Raw genomic sequence first — 14,149 nt, 5'->3', positions numbered from 1 at the left:
ACTTAGAGCCAGGATCCTTTCACCTCCTCCTCTCTTCTTTCTCCTTCTCCCTTCTTCCCTCCCCCTCCTGTGTTCTGTGTTTTGAGCTCGACTTCGAACTTCAGTTAACATGAAAAAGAATCAACCTCAAATCTTCAATCTGAAATCCTGAGTGGGCTAATTTAAAGCCAGCAGTGTCAGCCGTCAAAAAAATAACAAGGGAGTGACAACTAACCGACCGTCTTCTTACCGCTACTCCCCTCTTCCCTTTCAAATCCAGGAAGTGCTGATTACAAGGGATATTAACAACAAGTCCTATGAGCTGAAACACTTAAAAATACAAGCTTAAAGTTGTTGTTTTATCTATTATTCCAGAAACAGAGAAAGAGGCAGGTAAGAGTCAATACACAGACTCAGGATTCCTGCGGTCACGTTAGCTTAAGCTAAGGCTAGCTGTGACTAAAGCTAGCTGGGGTGTGGTGCCTTAACTTCATGTTAAACTTGTTTCTGTGACTCAGGCGACATGAAGACTAAACTAATAAGACACATTTCTGTATAAAGCAGCACTCACCAGGGTTTCTGTTGTTTCCTTGAATTTGTCTTTACAAAGAGACTCTTCTTAATTAGCGATGTGTCATGAGCAGAAGATGGGGCTCTGAGAGCCGGCTCCCTTTACATTTCCTTTCACTGCTGTTGGAGTTTTACAGGAGCTGATACGCAATCAACATTTATGTTGGATTTTATAGAGTAAAATTTAGTGATCAAATTAATAACTGTCTTTATTTGATTATTAATATAAATCAACAATATTATAAGGCTGAGTTTAATAAACCATCAACCAGCTGTTCTTTAAATTATAACAGTTTATTTAACAAAGAAACATCAAGTCAATCATTTAAACTCATCTCTTCCCTGTCAGTAAAAAAAACAAGCAAAAACTTGTTTGAAGAATCAGCAGACTTTGAGTTTATTCTGACATATTAGTGATGATCAGAAAGATTAAGATTAATTCATAATACAGAATAATAATGTGCAATGCTTCTCCTTCATCCTACATGCTGAACACTTCATACACAAGCAGTTTACTATCTCGACTTCTACTGGTTCACTTGAGTTTTTACACATCAGAGTTACTTTAAGGACCCGTTCACTTCAGAGTTATCTCAACAACAAGATGACTTACTGATACAAGTCTACATCTGGCACAGTGACATGAGAACCTGTGTTCTGACTTTTATAACGTCGGGTTAACAACTGAGCTAGCTTGTTAACTGGTAGGAAGAGTTTTGGCAGAAAATGAAGAACAAGAAAACTTTAATCAAGAAAAAAAAGAAATGTCCCTGATTAAACACGATTTCAGACCAAAATAAAAACCTTCTGTTACGCTTCTTAAAAAAATATCTGGATTTGACTCAAAGACTTTAAGACTTGAAGTTCATAAAGTGGAGTAAATGTTGATTCTGACTTCAGTGTTTGAACATCAACAGTATTCAAAGTCCTTGATGAGGATTCTCCCTGCATGTTTGTTAACAGCTGAGTCTGACATGAAACTGATGAAACTCAGTGGTTGATCTACTCAGTTTGATTGACAGGAGAGATGATCAGAGGAGCAGAGTTTTCACCACCATTGTTATTACAGGGATTAAAGTATGGGTAGAGTCTCTCAGTGAAGGAGCAGCCAGTGAAGGAGTAGATCAGAGCTGCAGCATCAACGTCATAAAAGGAGACCACACCCTCCTCATAATCCACAAACACCCCCACCTTCTCAGGACTGGACTTCAGAGAGAGACGGACTGGAGGGTTAGCAAGAGCATCGTACTCATCTTCATTCCTCAAACGTATCGTCCAGAAAGCATCCTGAGGAGCCAGAGAGATTTTTCCCTTCCTGTTGATCGACTCTCTGGTCACTCCTAAAGTCCAGTCAGTCTTCTCTTCAACCTGAACCTCGTAGTAAAATCTGCCTGAAGAGAAACTCTGCTCTGATAAGACAATAGTATACTTAGTAAATCTCTCTGGATTGTCTGGGAGATCATTCTCTTCTTCATCATCATGTTGAACTTCTTTTCCATCATCAGACAGGATGAGTTCAGGATGTGCTGTATCAGGATCGAGTGTCACATCCACCTCATACTGCTGGACCCTCTTCAGCTCCTCCTTATAAAACTTCTTCATCTGTTCTCTGATGGTCTCCTCCAGCTGGCTCACAGCTCTCCTCACAGTCCCCTCATATGAAGGTGGATGGACTCTGACTCCAGTCCAGTCCTTGGTGGGTGGAGCAGCGTTCAGTGATGTGAAGTTTTGGAGGAGGTGGAGCTGGTCTTCAGAGCCAGAGAGCTGCTTCACTTCAGTGCTTCTCTTCTCCAGCTCAGAGATTTCCTGTTCCAGCTCTTTGATGAAGCCTTCAGCCTGTTTCTCCGTCTTCCTCTGCTTCTCTTTGATCGTGTCGAGGAGCTTGTTGAGGTTTCTCTGCACCGCCTCCATCAGAGCGGTGAAGATCTGAACACCTTCTGAGATCTCTCTGTCTGCTTTCTCATCACTGAGCTCCACTGAGTGTTTGAGCTCCTGAATCTTCTGTCGTCTCTTCTGGATCATCTGCTGAATGTCAGCCTCTGTCTTCCCCAGCTTGGCCTTCTTTCCTTCATATTCTTCTTTCAGAGGAACAACATCATGAGTCTTGTGGTCTGAATAAGTGCACAGCACGCAGACACACATCTGGTCGTTCTTACAGAACAGCTCCAGCAGTTTGTCGTGCTTCTCACAGATCCTGCCTTCCAGGTTCTCCACGGGGTCGATCAGCTGATGTCTCTTCAGACCTGACATGGTCAGATGAGGCTCCAGGTGAGTCTCACAGTAAGAAGCCAGACACACCAGGCAGGACTTCTGGGCCTTCAGTTTGGTTCCAGTGCAGACGTCACAGGGAACTTCTCCTGGTTTGGACCCGTGTTGCTCTGAGCTGCTGCTGGCTTTCTGTTGAGCTGACTGTTTGTACTGAGCAGCCATCTCAGAGATGAACGTGTTGACCTTCAGCTCAGGTCGCCTGTGAAAAACCTCGTTACAGTTGGGACACTTGTACGGGGCGTTACTATCCCAGTGGTCAGTGATGCAGGCTTTACAGAAGTTGTGTCCACATGGTATGGTGACTGGATCAGTGAACACATCCAGACAGATGGAGCACAGGAACTGATCTTCAGTCAGCAGACAGCTGGCAGCAGACATTTTTATACGTTTTTCCATGCTTGAATACAGAGAGTCAGCCTGGTCTGTGTCGTCACACTTCTTCCTGGAGGACGACGTTTACTGGGAAAGATAACGAAAACAAACATGAAGTTAAGTGAAGACATGGTACACTTTACTTTTAAAAACTAAATCAACACAGGAGTGAAGAGAGGGGTAATAACAGATCCATCCTGGTAGCTTCTACAGGATGTTTCTTATTGTGGTGACTATTTTAAAACCAACCCTCTATTGTCCAAAGCAGTCACCACTGAGATGTGAGATGTGGAACTATTTCCACATGTGTGCTCCCGGCGTTGAAACAAACACATGTCTAATACTCTTTTCCAATAGAGTCTTCAGTCTGTTTATTGTAGTTCATGATCAGGGTTCAATAATGCACAGAAACATCTTATTCTGTCCAATAAATCACAAGTATAAACCGTTGCATCAAATCAAGCCGACACGGTCAAAAAACGATATGCTTCCAAACACACCTGAATCTAATTACCTGGAGCCTTAGCTTTAAGCACAGCTTAAGTCAAGACTCCACCCAGTGGCCAGGGTCGGAACTGCACAAACACAAATACAAAAACAACACTTGTTGTTCAAACATTTCAGAGGCGTTGGTACCAGTCAACAGCTTTGTATCCGCTTGCATACTGCATGGGAAGAAATGAGTTCCTTTCACTGTTTCCGGCCCCCGTACGACCACATGGTTGTTTTGAGTCTGTCTTCACTGCTTTATTTCTTTGTTTAACTTGAAGAGTGGGATGATTTCCACTGCCTCCTTCTCCCTGTGTGTCTTTTCCTTTCTCTTCCTGAGTAGCTCTACTTGCACCTCAAGCACGCGCTTCTCTTTTAAAACAGCCGCGCGAGCTAACGGCGCAGCTCTCTCTGCTTCTGACAGGATGCGAGCTGAGGCAGAAACAGATTTCCTGTTGTTGCAAGTTTTACTTGCTTGGTTGGTGACCAAGTCACACTGCCATTTAAAAGTTTTTGAAAAAGTCTGAGGGACTCAGAGGGTTAAGTCTAAAAAGCCTTTAATTCATCTGGGCTAAAAGTTCATAAAAACATGCCAAGATGTTTCAGCCATATAGGCCTTCATCAGGACAGATACAAAACAGCAGCCAAGCTACTTCCTTTAAAGGTTTACAGCCGGGACCAGAGGAAAGGAGGAAAGTCCAGTTCTGCATTTAGACCTGGGTACTGCATAGCTTCCACTGTATCAATCCAAAAGGACTCACTTTGATAATTATCTCTTAAACAACAAGCTTAAAGTTGTTTTTGCCCCATTAATCCTCGTAACAGAGAAAGAGTCAGGTAAGAGTTAATACACAGTCAGGATTCCTGCGGTCATGTTAACAGGTAAGGACACGTCAGCACGTTAGCTTAAGCTAAGGCTAGCTGTGACTGAAGCTAGCTGGGGTGTGATGCCTTAACTTCATGTTAAACTTGTTTCTGTCACTCAGGCGACATGAAGACTAAACTATTAAGACACATTTCTGTATAAAGCAGCACTCACCAGGGTTTCTGTTGTTTCCTTGGATTTGTTTTTACAGAGAAGACAGAGAGACTCTTCTTAACTGACACTCGGCTGTGACTCAGAAATACTTTCACTTTCGTTTAGGAAGTCATGTGTTGAAGCCTCGCCTCTCAGAGGGAAGACTGAAGCTGCAGCTGCACCCTTTGTGTTTCTGTTGCATGAAAAGTGCTATCCTGATAAAGTCTGTGTTAATGAACCATTATAAAGACATTTGGGGGAAACAAACATAATCAACATGCTGACTCACACAAAAAGCTTCTCCAACTGTCCCTGTCAGCTGATACAGCAACAGTACCCCGGTTTATGAAATCAGAATGTGATGTTTACATGTTTAAATACAAAACGGGATACTTGAAACCACAATCACAACCAGGACACTGAGGTCCATGTAAACACACTCAGTGTAATGAACATCAGTGTGTCGGGTCCGTTTCAAAGCAAAGGAGGTCGAGGTCATTTCTTGTCTTTGAGCCAAGCGGAAACTTTCTGGACCGTTTTTCTTCATTCACTCTCCGAGGTCAAACTGTCAGCTGAGGCGGAAGGAGGAGGCGCCCTCGTCTTTTTAACGTCAAAGAGGACCATGTGGTCACTGAACCACGGACGCTAGCTGTTGATATTTACAAGCGTGTGTGTGGGTGTGTGTGTGCGTGTGTGGGGATGACATTTCACTTGACATTTGTCGCCCTCGACACGATAACAGAAGCGTACGGCGCCACATGCAGTCGCCTTCAGACGCTCGTCGCTCAATTCAGATAAGCAGCTGTCAGAAACTGAACACAACATCCAGATAGCATCACCTCCACCTGGCTGTAAGGAGCACTCTGATTGGATAAAGCAGTTTTATAAAAGGACTTCTCAGTACCTGATGAGTTTATGGTCCCGTTTAGTGTCAACGAGAGCAGAAAGAGGGGAGGAGTTAGGGCGGGGCTTCCTGTGATTGACAGCAGCCAGGAGCAGCTGGACTCGTTTTATTGCGACTTTACTCGACGCACGTCGTCGCACGTCATGGTAGGAATGGAGTGAAGAATGGTTACCATAGCAACGACACGCCCACGTCCACGGGGCTTTTGGAGCCAGCCTCTTGTGGACACTGAAGGTACTGCAGCATTTTGCACTTCACCCTTCTCAACATAGGAGCTCGGCGGTAAGTCGAACAGTGTTCACTGCAGCAGGAGGAACAGTCTGACTTCCTCTCTCGAAGCCCTGCAGCGTCTCTGCTGTACAGACATCGCTCCAACCCATGAGCCATACCGCTGAGTATAATTATGTATGATTATCGACTGTCAGCTGGCGGAGCTTAGCATGTTCCAGAAGCTAGTTAGCTAGCTAGTTATCAGAAGCGAGATAGTTAGCTATCAGCTAACAATCAGAAGAAGCTAGCTATCAGAAGAAGCTAACTATCAGCTAACTATCAGAAGAAGCTAACTATCAGAAGAAGCTAATTATCAGAAGAAGCTAACTATCAGCTAACTATCAGAAGACGTTAACTATCAGCTAACTATCAGAAGAAGCTAACTATCAGCTAACTATCAGAAGAAGCTAACTATCCGCTAACTATCAGAAGAAGCTAACTATCAACTAACTATCAGAAGAAGCTAACTATCAGCTAACTATCAGAAGAAGCTAACTATCAGAAGAAGTTAACTATCAGCTAACTATCAGAAGAAGCTAACTATCAGAAGAAGCTAACTATCCGCTAACTATCAGAAGAAGCTAACTATCAACTAACTATCAGAAGAAGCTAACTATCAGAAGAAGTTAACTATCAGCTAACTATCAGAAGAAGCTAACTATCAGAAGAAGTTAACTATCAGCTAACTATCAGAAGAAGTTAACTATCAGCTAACTATCAGAAGAAGCTAACTATCAGAAGAAGTTAACTATCAGCTAACTATCAGAAGACGCTAGTTAGCTGGCTGGCTGGCTGGCTGGCTGGCTGGATGGATGGATAGATGTTACCACACAGACAGCTTGCCTGATCAGAAACAGCATGTTCACCTGCTGCTGCTGAAACGTTTTCTGTCTTCTGGGACTTTTTCGCTGCGCGTGTCCGCTGCTCTGGACTCTGGTCTCTTCAGCTCTGCATAGTTTTTAAAATGAAGCATGCATTTGTATTAGTTTAGCTCTCCAGTCTGCTCCCTGATGAACTGAGTTGTTCCAGCAGCAGAGATCATTAACATGCAGAGATGTTTCAGGAGCTCGTGTAGAGTCAGAGAAGCTGCCGGTTCAGATCTCAGCAGGGACTCTGCAGGAGGCTCTGTTGGTGTGCAGGGAGGAAATGTGATGAACTGTGAACAGAATCAGAAACTTGTCTGATTATATTTTGAGTCTGTGTCAAAGAATAAGAGGTGAAGTGAAAGCTGAACTATCACTCAGCACATCCTCTCAGCTTCTGATTGTGTTTCATGGACCAAGTACAGATTCATCCGCCACAGAAAGTAGTCCCTGCTCGCTGCAGTAAGCAGCTTTTTAACGTCTTTATTTTTTCTTTTTAGGGTTCAAACTGACATGATGTAAATCACTGCATGTAAAACATCAGAGCTTCAACGTGACGTGAGAACAGAAAACACATCAGGACCATTTACAGCGAGCTGCCATGATCCACGTTTAATTACAGCGCTGCAGCCTGACGCCTCAATTATGTTTATGTTTAAGAGAGAGCTGTCTTAGTCAACGTGACACACACACACACACACACACACTGGTGTCAACACGAGACAGTGGGACATGCGTCTGTAACCTGTAATCTATCTGTACACTGATCTGTTCATTGTAATTGTTGTTTTCTTTGAACTTCTGTCTGTAAACTGTTTTATAATCATGTCCTGCTGCTGCTGGCCTCTGGACCAGGTCGCCTCGTGAAACAGATCTGGATCTGAGTTCTGGGATCTGGGTTAATTACCTGGTTCAATAAAAAGACTTTGTTGTATTTGTGTGTTTAGATGTCAGATGTGATTATTATATTTGTAAAGCATCATTACAGGTGTTACGTTAACTTAGTGGTTAGTCATTGAAGAGACTGGTGATGGTCACAGTCGACTCGTTCTCCACCGCGGTGACTTCCTCTCCGACTGGAGAAACGCCATCGAGAGTCTGTGCAGCGATCAGCCGGTTCACTAACAAAGATCATGATTCACGATGAGTCAGTGTCACGTGCCAGATGGAAGTGATGAGGGAGGAGAGATGTTAGACAAAGAGCCTTACATTATTTCAAAATAAAAGCACACAAGCAAGTTTCTCTCCGCTTCAGGCAGTATACAAACATTCAAAATAAAAGTGTGGTGTGTTCATATTTTCACAGTCTCTGCTGTGAAGCTGCACAGCGGAGCGAGTGTGATGAAGCCTGCAGGAATCACACACAGCTTCAGACTCCTTTAAAAACCATAAACCTGGATCATCATGCTAAATGTTGAATGAAGACATGAATCAGCTCTGTGGTTTTTACTTCTCACTGATTCCTCTCTGGATCTTTGAGTCAGATCAACAGCGCCTCCAACAGGCCAGGTGCTGTCACTACAAGAACAAAAACAGCTGATTCCTGATTTAGTGACTGCGTGTTTTATTTTGTTTCTTCTGTTAACCCTTTATGCTGACTCATCATTCCACAGAGACAGACAGGGGGGGGGGCTCGATGTGTGGGAGGCCAGCGTTGAGGACTAAAGCCTCCGTACAGCACAAACCACCAGCGTCACCAAAGATGTTTTCTTAACGTTGAGATGCTTCTTCGACACGTTTTCGTGTCAATCACGACTCAGAGGCGACTTGTTGTTGATGTCGTTTTTAATTCTTTATTCTTTTCTACATCACAGCTTTTTCTTTAACAACAATAATAATCTGTATAAAAATCATCTAGGACTCAAACCTCAGAGATCCTGTGTGAGCGCAGAATCATCCTGCAGCTGCTCCTCACAGAGAGGACAGAATCAGCCTGCTCGTCGGCAGACGGAGGACGGCGAGGCGTTTCCTGTCTCCTCGCCGCAGCGTCCGATGATGAAAACAAACTCCGCCCAGCAGGGAATGATTAAAAACACGTCCAAAAATAAAACCATACAAACATCCGTTAAGTCCCCGGAGACGCCACGAAGCTCCGCCCCCAGACTCAAGAAATCCTCTGAATAACGTCCTCAGGCACAGTCGTAGAAACACGCACGCACGCTCGGCGGGCGTCAGTCGTCCGGCTCAGTCACACACTGCTCCACGATCTCCCGCAGGTTTGGGTTCTCCATGGCGGCCGCCACTCGCTCTTTATCGTTGATCTGCTTGTTAACTGGAGACACAAACACAGAATCACTCCCATGAGTCCCCGCCAGACTCAACGTCTCTTCTTCATGTTTTGGTTGAGAGCCCCCTGGTGGTGAGCGTTTAAACACATTAACCCTTCGAACCCTGAGAGAGCAGACTTACTGTCCTCCTCCGTCGAGTGAGTTCCTTCTGAGATGTAGATCTCCAGCTGAGAAGAGAAGAAGAGCGGATGTCAACAGGAAGTGTCACACTGTGTTCACCGAGGTTACAAAGGTTCAGAGAGGATTCAAACGAGACCGGAGAAACTTAGACTGCGCTCTTTCTCCTTTCCTGGTTCTGATCGACCTGTCCGTCAGTGAAGCTACTTCCTGTTAACATCGAGCTGACGTTCAGCTGATGATAAAACAGTGGCGTGAACGAGACGCCGCTCTGCACCCTCTCTCTCTCCACGCGGGCGCAGACGAGTGAACGGCTAATTGGCTTTTCTGTTTCCAGAGAGCGCCGTCATCGATCCTTCTCTTTGGATCGATCAGCTGTTTCCTCTCTTCACCTCCTCCTGCTGATTCATTTATGGAAGCTACATGAGACACGCAGGATGAACTTCCTGTTTGAGCACGGTTCACACTTCCTGCCGCCTCTTAAGAGCGGACTCGGGCACGCCACCCGAGTACGGTACATTTGTGTACGCTGACTTCGGGGTCAAGCGTTCTCGGATCCCTGATGTGAAACCACCACAAAGATTAGAGAGCGCCCTCTAAAGGGCTGGAGGATGTCGGCAGCATCGCTGAGACGGCGGTGATACGTAAAGATGACAGCAGAGCGACGACACTCACCTTGTGTTTGAAAGGCAGACACCTCTGCAGCTTCACCTGGAGACACAGACCTGCAGAGCAAACAGAAGAGAGAGTCTGCTGAGAAAGAAGGAGGAGCACGTCATGGACCCACCCGAGGGACCTTTGACCTTTAATCGTGAAGGGAACGCGGCGTGACGCCAGTACTGCGCCCGTCACGCCGATACTCAGGCTTCATCTGGTTTACGAGAAGCGGAGGCTGAGAGTATAAACAGAGCGACGTTGCCTGGCAATCTCCAGGTCACACCATTTAAAGGAGCAGCATGGCACTCTGACCCCCCTAGTGTTTAAAATGGGTACTGCAGTCTAAATGTAAACACTGTAGAGAGCTGTAAACAAGGGATCATGTTTCTTCTATAAGTTCAAACCTAAATGGATGTTCAGTGTGAGACGTGTTCGTTAGCATGTGACACGTGTTGAAAACTCCCGACCTGCTCGCTCATTAAAAGGCCTCGCCGTGGAGCCGTGGGTTTGAAACAGCGGTAATTAAAGCTTGTTAGATTTCAGTGAGGAGCGAATAATGTGTGTGAGTCACGGCGTCGTGAGCCGAGAGGGCAGAGCTGCTGCTAATGGGCCGAGAGGGAGCTGGACTTAATCCCACAAGAAAAATCTATTGTGCCTAATAGACTCCAGGACCTGGTTTATTGTGTGTGTGTGTGTGTGTGTGTGTGTGTGTGTGTGTGTGTGTGTGTGTGTGTGTGTGTGTGTGATCCTCCTACAGTAAGATTAAAAACCTCCCTGAAGGAAAACTACTGCGAGTCTGAAGCAACGAACGTCTCAGACACGTAAACACACACAGCTCTGATCTGAGTACGCATGAATGTCTTCTTCTTCTTCTTCTGTAATTACAGCAGGAGTCGGACTCTCCATCGATCAGCAGCACACAGGAACAAGCTCGTTAAGGGAGCTCAAACACTGAGACTGGTGTTTAATGAATCCAAGCAGCAACACTTCCAGATGTTTAAAGATGAGACTCCAGGGACTGCAGGACAGATGTTGCTGCTTTTCTGTGACTCAGCAGATTCTCAGATTCTCTGTTTTGTTTAATGACAGTTAAAATGGACTCTTTGAATGACTCTGATGATAGAAGCACGTGTTCTTATCTTTAACGACACAGAAGTGCCCACACAGCCTGGGATGTCTGCTGCTCTCCTGATTGGCTGAGAGACGTACCGATCAGCGTCGCCAGAGAGCAGTGAGGCACGGTGGGAGAAAACTTGATGATGATGAGGTACTCGTCCTCTCCGAGCTCCTGGACCTCCACACATTTCTCCGTCACCACGTCCAGCTCCTCCAGGGTGTTGGGCTTCTCCGGGTCCCGGATCGATCGGATCACGTCTGCCGGAGGAGAGAAAAACAAGATGTGGCGTTGTTGACTGAAACTAGAACGAGTCAAACACAGAAGTTACGAAGAACCATTAAACACACACTGGTTTAAGTGTTGATCCAGTAATAATAACCATTATGGAACCATTAAACACACACTGGTTTAAGTGTTGATCCAGTAAGAATCCCATTATGGAACCACTAAACACACACTGGTTTAAGTGTTGATCCAGTAATAATAACCATTATGGAACCATTAAACACACACTGGTTTAAGTGTTGATCCAGTAATAATAACCATTATGGAACCACTAAACACACACTGGTTTAAGTGTTGATCCAGTAATAATAACCATTATGGAACCATTAAACACACACTGGTTTAAGTGTTGATCCAGTAATAATAACCATTATGGAACCACTAAACACACACTGGTTTAAGTGTTGATCCAGTAATAATAACCATTATGGAACCATTAAACACACACTGGTTTAAGTGTTGATCCAGTAATAATAACCATTATGGAACCACTAAACACACACTGGTTTAAGTGTTGATCCAGTAATAATAACCATTATGGAACCATTAAACACACACTGGTTTAAGTGTTGATCCAGTAATAATAACCATTATGGAACCACTAAACACACACTGGTTTAAGTGTTGATCCAGTAATAATAACCATTATGGAACCATTAAACGCACACTGGTTTAAGTGTTGATCCAGTAATAATAACCATTATGGAACCATTAAACACGCACTGGTTTAAGTGTTGATCCAGTAAGAATCCCATTATGTTCAGTTTACTCCTGAACACCAAACTCCATCGAGTCGCAGCATTTAGAAAACCAATAAACAAATAAATATATCATTATATAGAAGTGATTAAAAACAGAGGATGCAAAGTGTTTTTTTAAACTCACTTCAAAGCCCAAACTTGAATTTCCCTCGGGATCAATAAAGTATCTATCTATCATCATCATCATCATCAGTAATAAAGAAGGAATAAAACAAAGATATTAACAAGATTAAAAACAACAGATGAAAATATCTGCCACATAATAACAAATAATCAAATAAAAACAGGACTGTGTTCAACCATAAATAACCAGCTACTCCAAACAAAATCAAAACTTAAGAAAAGTTACTTCTTCATCCGGGTATTTACAACCACACCAAACTCCATTTACAAAACTCACTATTTAACTTAAACCTCCGCGCTGGACTCCTGTTATAACCTGTTTCTGCATAAAAACCCTCTGGATCTCTTTAGTCATTACCTAACAAAAAATCGGCGTTTGAATTATTCACATATCCGCAATATTACAGGTCAAATATGATGTATTGATCACCGTTTGGCGCCGAGTGTTTTATCAGGTCAGTTATCGGTTATCGTCTAACGGCTGTTTCTTATTTTAACGACTTTTTGAATGAGGTTTGGTTGATGACGTTGTTTTCAAAAAGCCGGCTCGATGTCTGAGTCGATAACAGCCAAGTATAAATAAATACATTCATAAAGAAGTGTTTGAGACTTTTTATTATCGGTCATGTTAACAGGCCTGATCCGCTCACCGTAAACCTCTAACGCTTTCTCCTCCATCTTTGTAGTCTTCAGGACATTCCCGGAGTCCACGACGAGTCCGGAGAACTGCAAAACCTTGGTGACAGTGAGGGACAAAACACTGGACACTATTTCCATGTCTTAGAAGACGCCATTGTTAAACAGGACTGTCGTGACTTTGACAGGAAAACACACAGGCACCGTTCGTGCACGCGGAGAGCAGCGCGCGCCTTTCGCAGATCTGTAAGTACATGGAGGTGAAATGAGACGTGAAGTGTGAGTGTGAGACTGTGTGGAGATCTGTGGCAGCCTGCGCGTCTCACTTCCGCCTCTGTATTCAGGCAGAGGCAATCGATCAATGATCAAACTATGAAGCTGATCCTGAAGTGTAGCATCCTGCAGTTCCTGCAGTGTCCACTAGAGGCTGGCTGCAGTTCCTGGAGTGTCCACTAGAGGCTGGCTGCAGCAGCACAGGAAGTCACATACACACCCATTCAAACAGCCTGTTTTTACAGCAGACATGAACATGTTTACAGCCTGCTTCAAAAAACCAAATAGGTGTGATTAGCTCATGTCTCCATCCACACACACTGTACGGGGGGGGGAATGTTTTGATGACTCAGCAGTTTTGATTGGATGAAGGATCAGAGTTATTCACAATAAGGCGTGTAGCTGAGCTGATTGACAGGTGGGCGCTGTGTAACGGTTTGTCAGGAGGCTTAAAACCCGCCTCAGCTCTCAGCCTGTCGTTAGCTTGACTCAGAGTTAGTCTGAGACAGCATTTCCAGCACGGAGACCGCCATCCATGGGACTCCAGCGCCCCCTGCAGGGACACACGGGGGACTCCAGCGCCCCCTGCAGGGACACACGGGGACTCCAGCGCCCCCTGCAGGGACACACGGGGACTCCAGCGCCCCCTGCAGGAACACACGGGGGACTCCAGCGCCCCCTGCAGGAACACACGGGGGACTCCAGCGCCCCCTGCAGGGACACACGGGGGACTCCAGCGCCCCCTGCAGGGACACTCGGACCCACATGACAAATACAAGGGGTTTATTTTACGTTATGCACTTTGAGAAAAGGTCGATCAGTCAAAATGTCAAGGAAAAAGTTAATTTTATGAAATTGTATTTCAGCTTAATTCTCAACTTTTTGACTTCTGTCTCAGTATTTTTACTTTATTTACAAAGTGCTTATTGTCAGTGTCATCCTCTTCTGTTTTTTTTAATGCTTGTTTGTATTTGATTTCATGATCAATAAAGAGAAAAATTCAAGATATCATGACATAAATAAATGATTTGAATTGCCCACCTGGGACAAATAAAGTTTTTGCATTAAAGAATCATTATGAAAAATAATGTCTGTTAATTTAAATAATCAATTGATAATGAAAACAAATCATAAAACGTCATATTTAAAGGACAGATTT

At 44.3% G+C, this 14,149-nt stretch overlaps 2 protein-coding genes across 4 annotated transcripts; both read right to left on the bottom strand.

The window, feature by feature from the left end:
* Window positions 1-918: 918 nt before the first annotated feature.
* Window positions 919-5,055, bottom strand: LOC306825567 (zinc finger protein RFP-like). 3 transcript variants are annotated; one of them, XM_079346385.1, is made up of 2 exons: window positions 4,718-5,055; window positions 919-3,276 (listed from the first exon to the last, which is right to left on the bottom strand). In XM_079346385.1, exon 2 carries the CDS (start codon window positions 3,211-3,213, stop codon window positions 1,552-1,554), a length of 1,662 nt encoding a protein of 553 aa, XP_079202511.1. In that variant the 5' UTR covers window positions 3,214-3,276; window positions 4,718-5,055; the 3' UTR covers window positions 919-1,551. The 3 variants fall into 3 exon arrangements, with proteins under 3 accessions (XP_079202511.1, XP_079202510.1, XP_079202509.1); XM_079346384.1 differs by lacking the exon at window positions 4,718-5,055 and adding an exon at window positions 3,521-3,782 and having other exon boundaries at window positions 919-3,441; XM_079346383.1 differs by lacking the exon at window positions 4,718-5,055 and adding an exon at window positions 3,523-3,782 and having other exon boundaries at window positions 919-3,483.
* A 3,445-nt stretch (window positions 5,056-8,500) lies between these two features.
* ciao2a (cytosolic iron-sulfur assembly component 2A) lies at window positions 8,501-13,111 on the bottom strand. Its single transcript, XM_079346395.1, has 5 exons — window positions 12,732-13,111; window positions 11,005-11,169; window positions 9,814-9,863; window positions 9,143-9,188; window positions 8,501-9,005 (listed from the first exon to the last, which is right to left on the bottom strand). Exons 1-5 carry the CDS (start codon window positions 12,856-12,858, stop codon window positions 8,905-8,907), a joined length of 489 nt encoding a protein of 162 aa, XP_079202521.1. The 5' UTR covers window positions 12,859-13,111; the 3' UTR covers window positions 8,501-8,904.
* Window positions 13,112-14,149: the final 1,038 nt, after the last annotated feature.

Source organism: Symphodus melops (assembly GCF_947650265.1).
Source record: "Symphodus melops genome assembly, chromosome: 6".
NCBI lineage: Eukaryota > Metazoa > Chordata > Actinopteri > Labriformes > Labridae > Symphodus > Symphodus melops.
Note: the sequence above shows the minus strand (reverse complement) of the source record. Positions and strands in the feature narration are given on the sequence as shown.

Bases quoted from the DNA above. Each gene is read 5' to 3' on its own strand.
- LOC306825567 (XM_079346385.1), bottom strand. From the start codon at position 3,213: ATGGAAAAACGTATAAAAATGTCTGCTGCCAGCTGTCTGCTGACTGAA.
- ciao2a (XM_079346395.1), bottom strand. From the start codon at position 12,858: ATGGAAATAGTGTCCAGTGTTTTGTCCCTCACTGTCACCAAGGTTTTG. The intron at 9,864-11,004 runs GTACGTCTCTCA...TTTGCTCTGCAG, and splicing joins CTCTCTGGCGACGCTGATCG to GTCTGTGTCTCCAGGTGAAG. The intron at 9,006-9,142 runs GTAAGTCTGCTC...TTGTGTCTCCAG, and splicing joins TCACTCGACGGAGGAGGACA to TTAACAAGCAGATCAACGAT.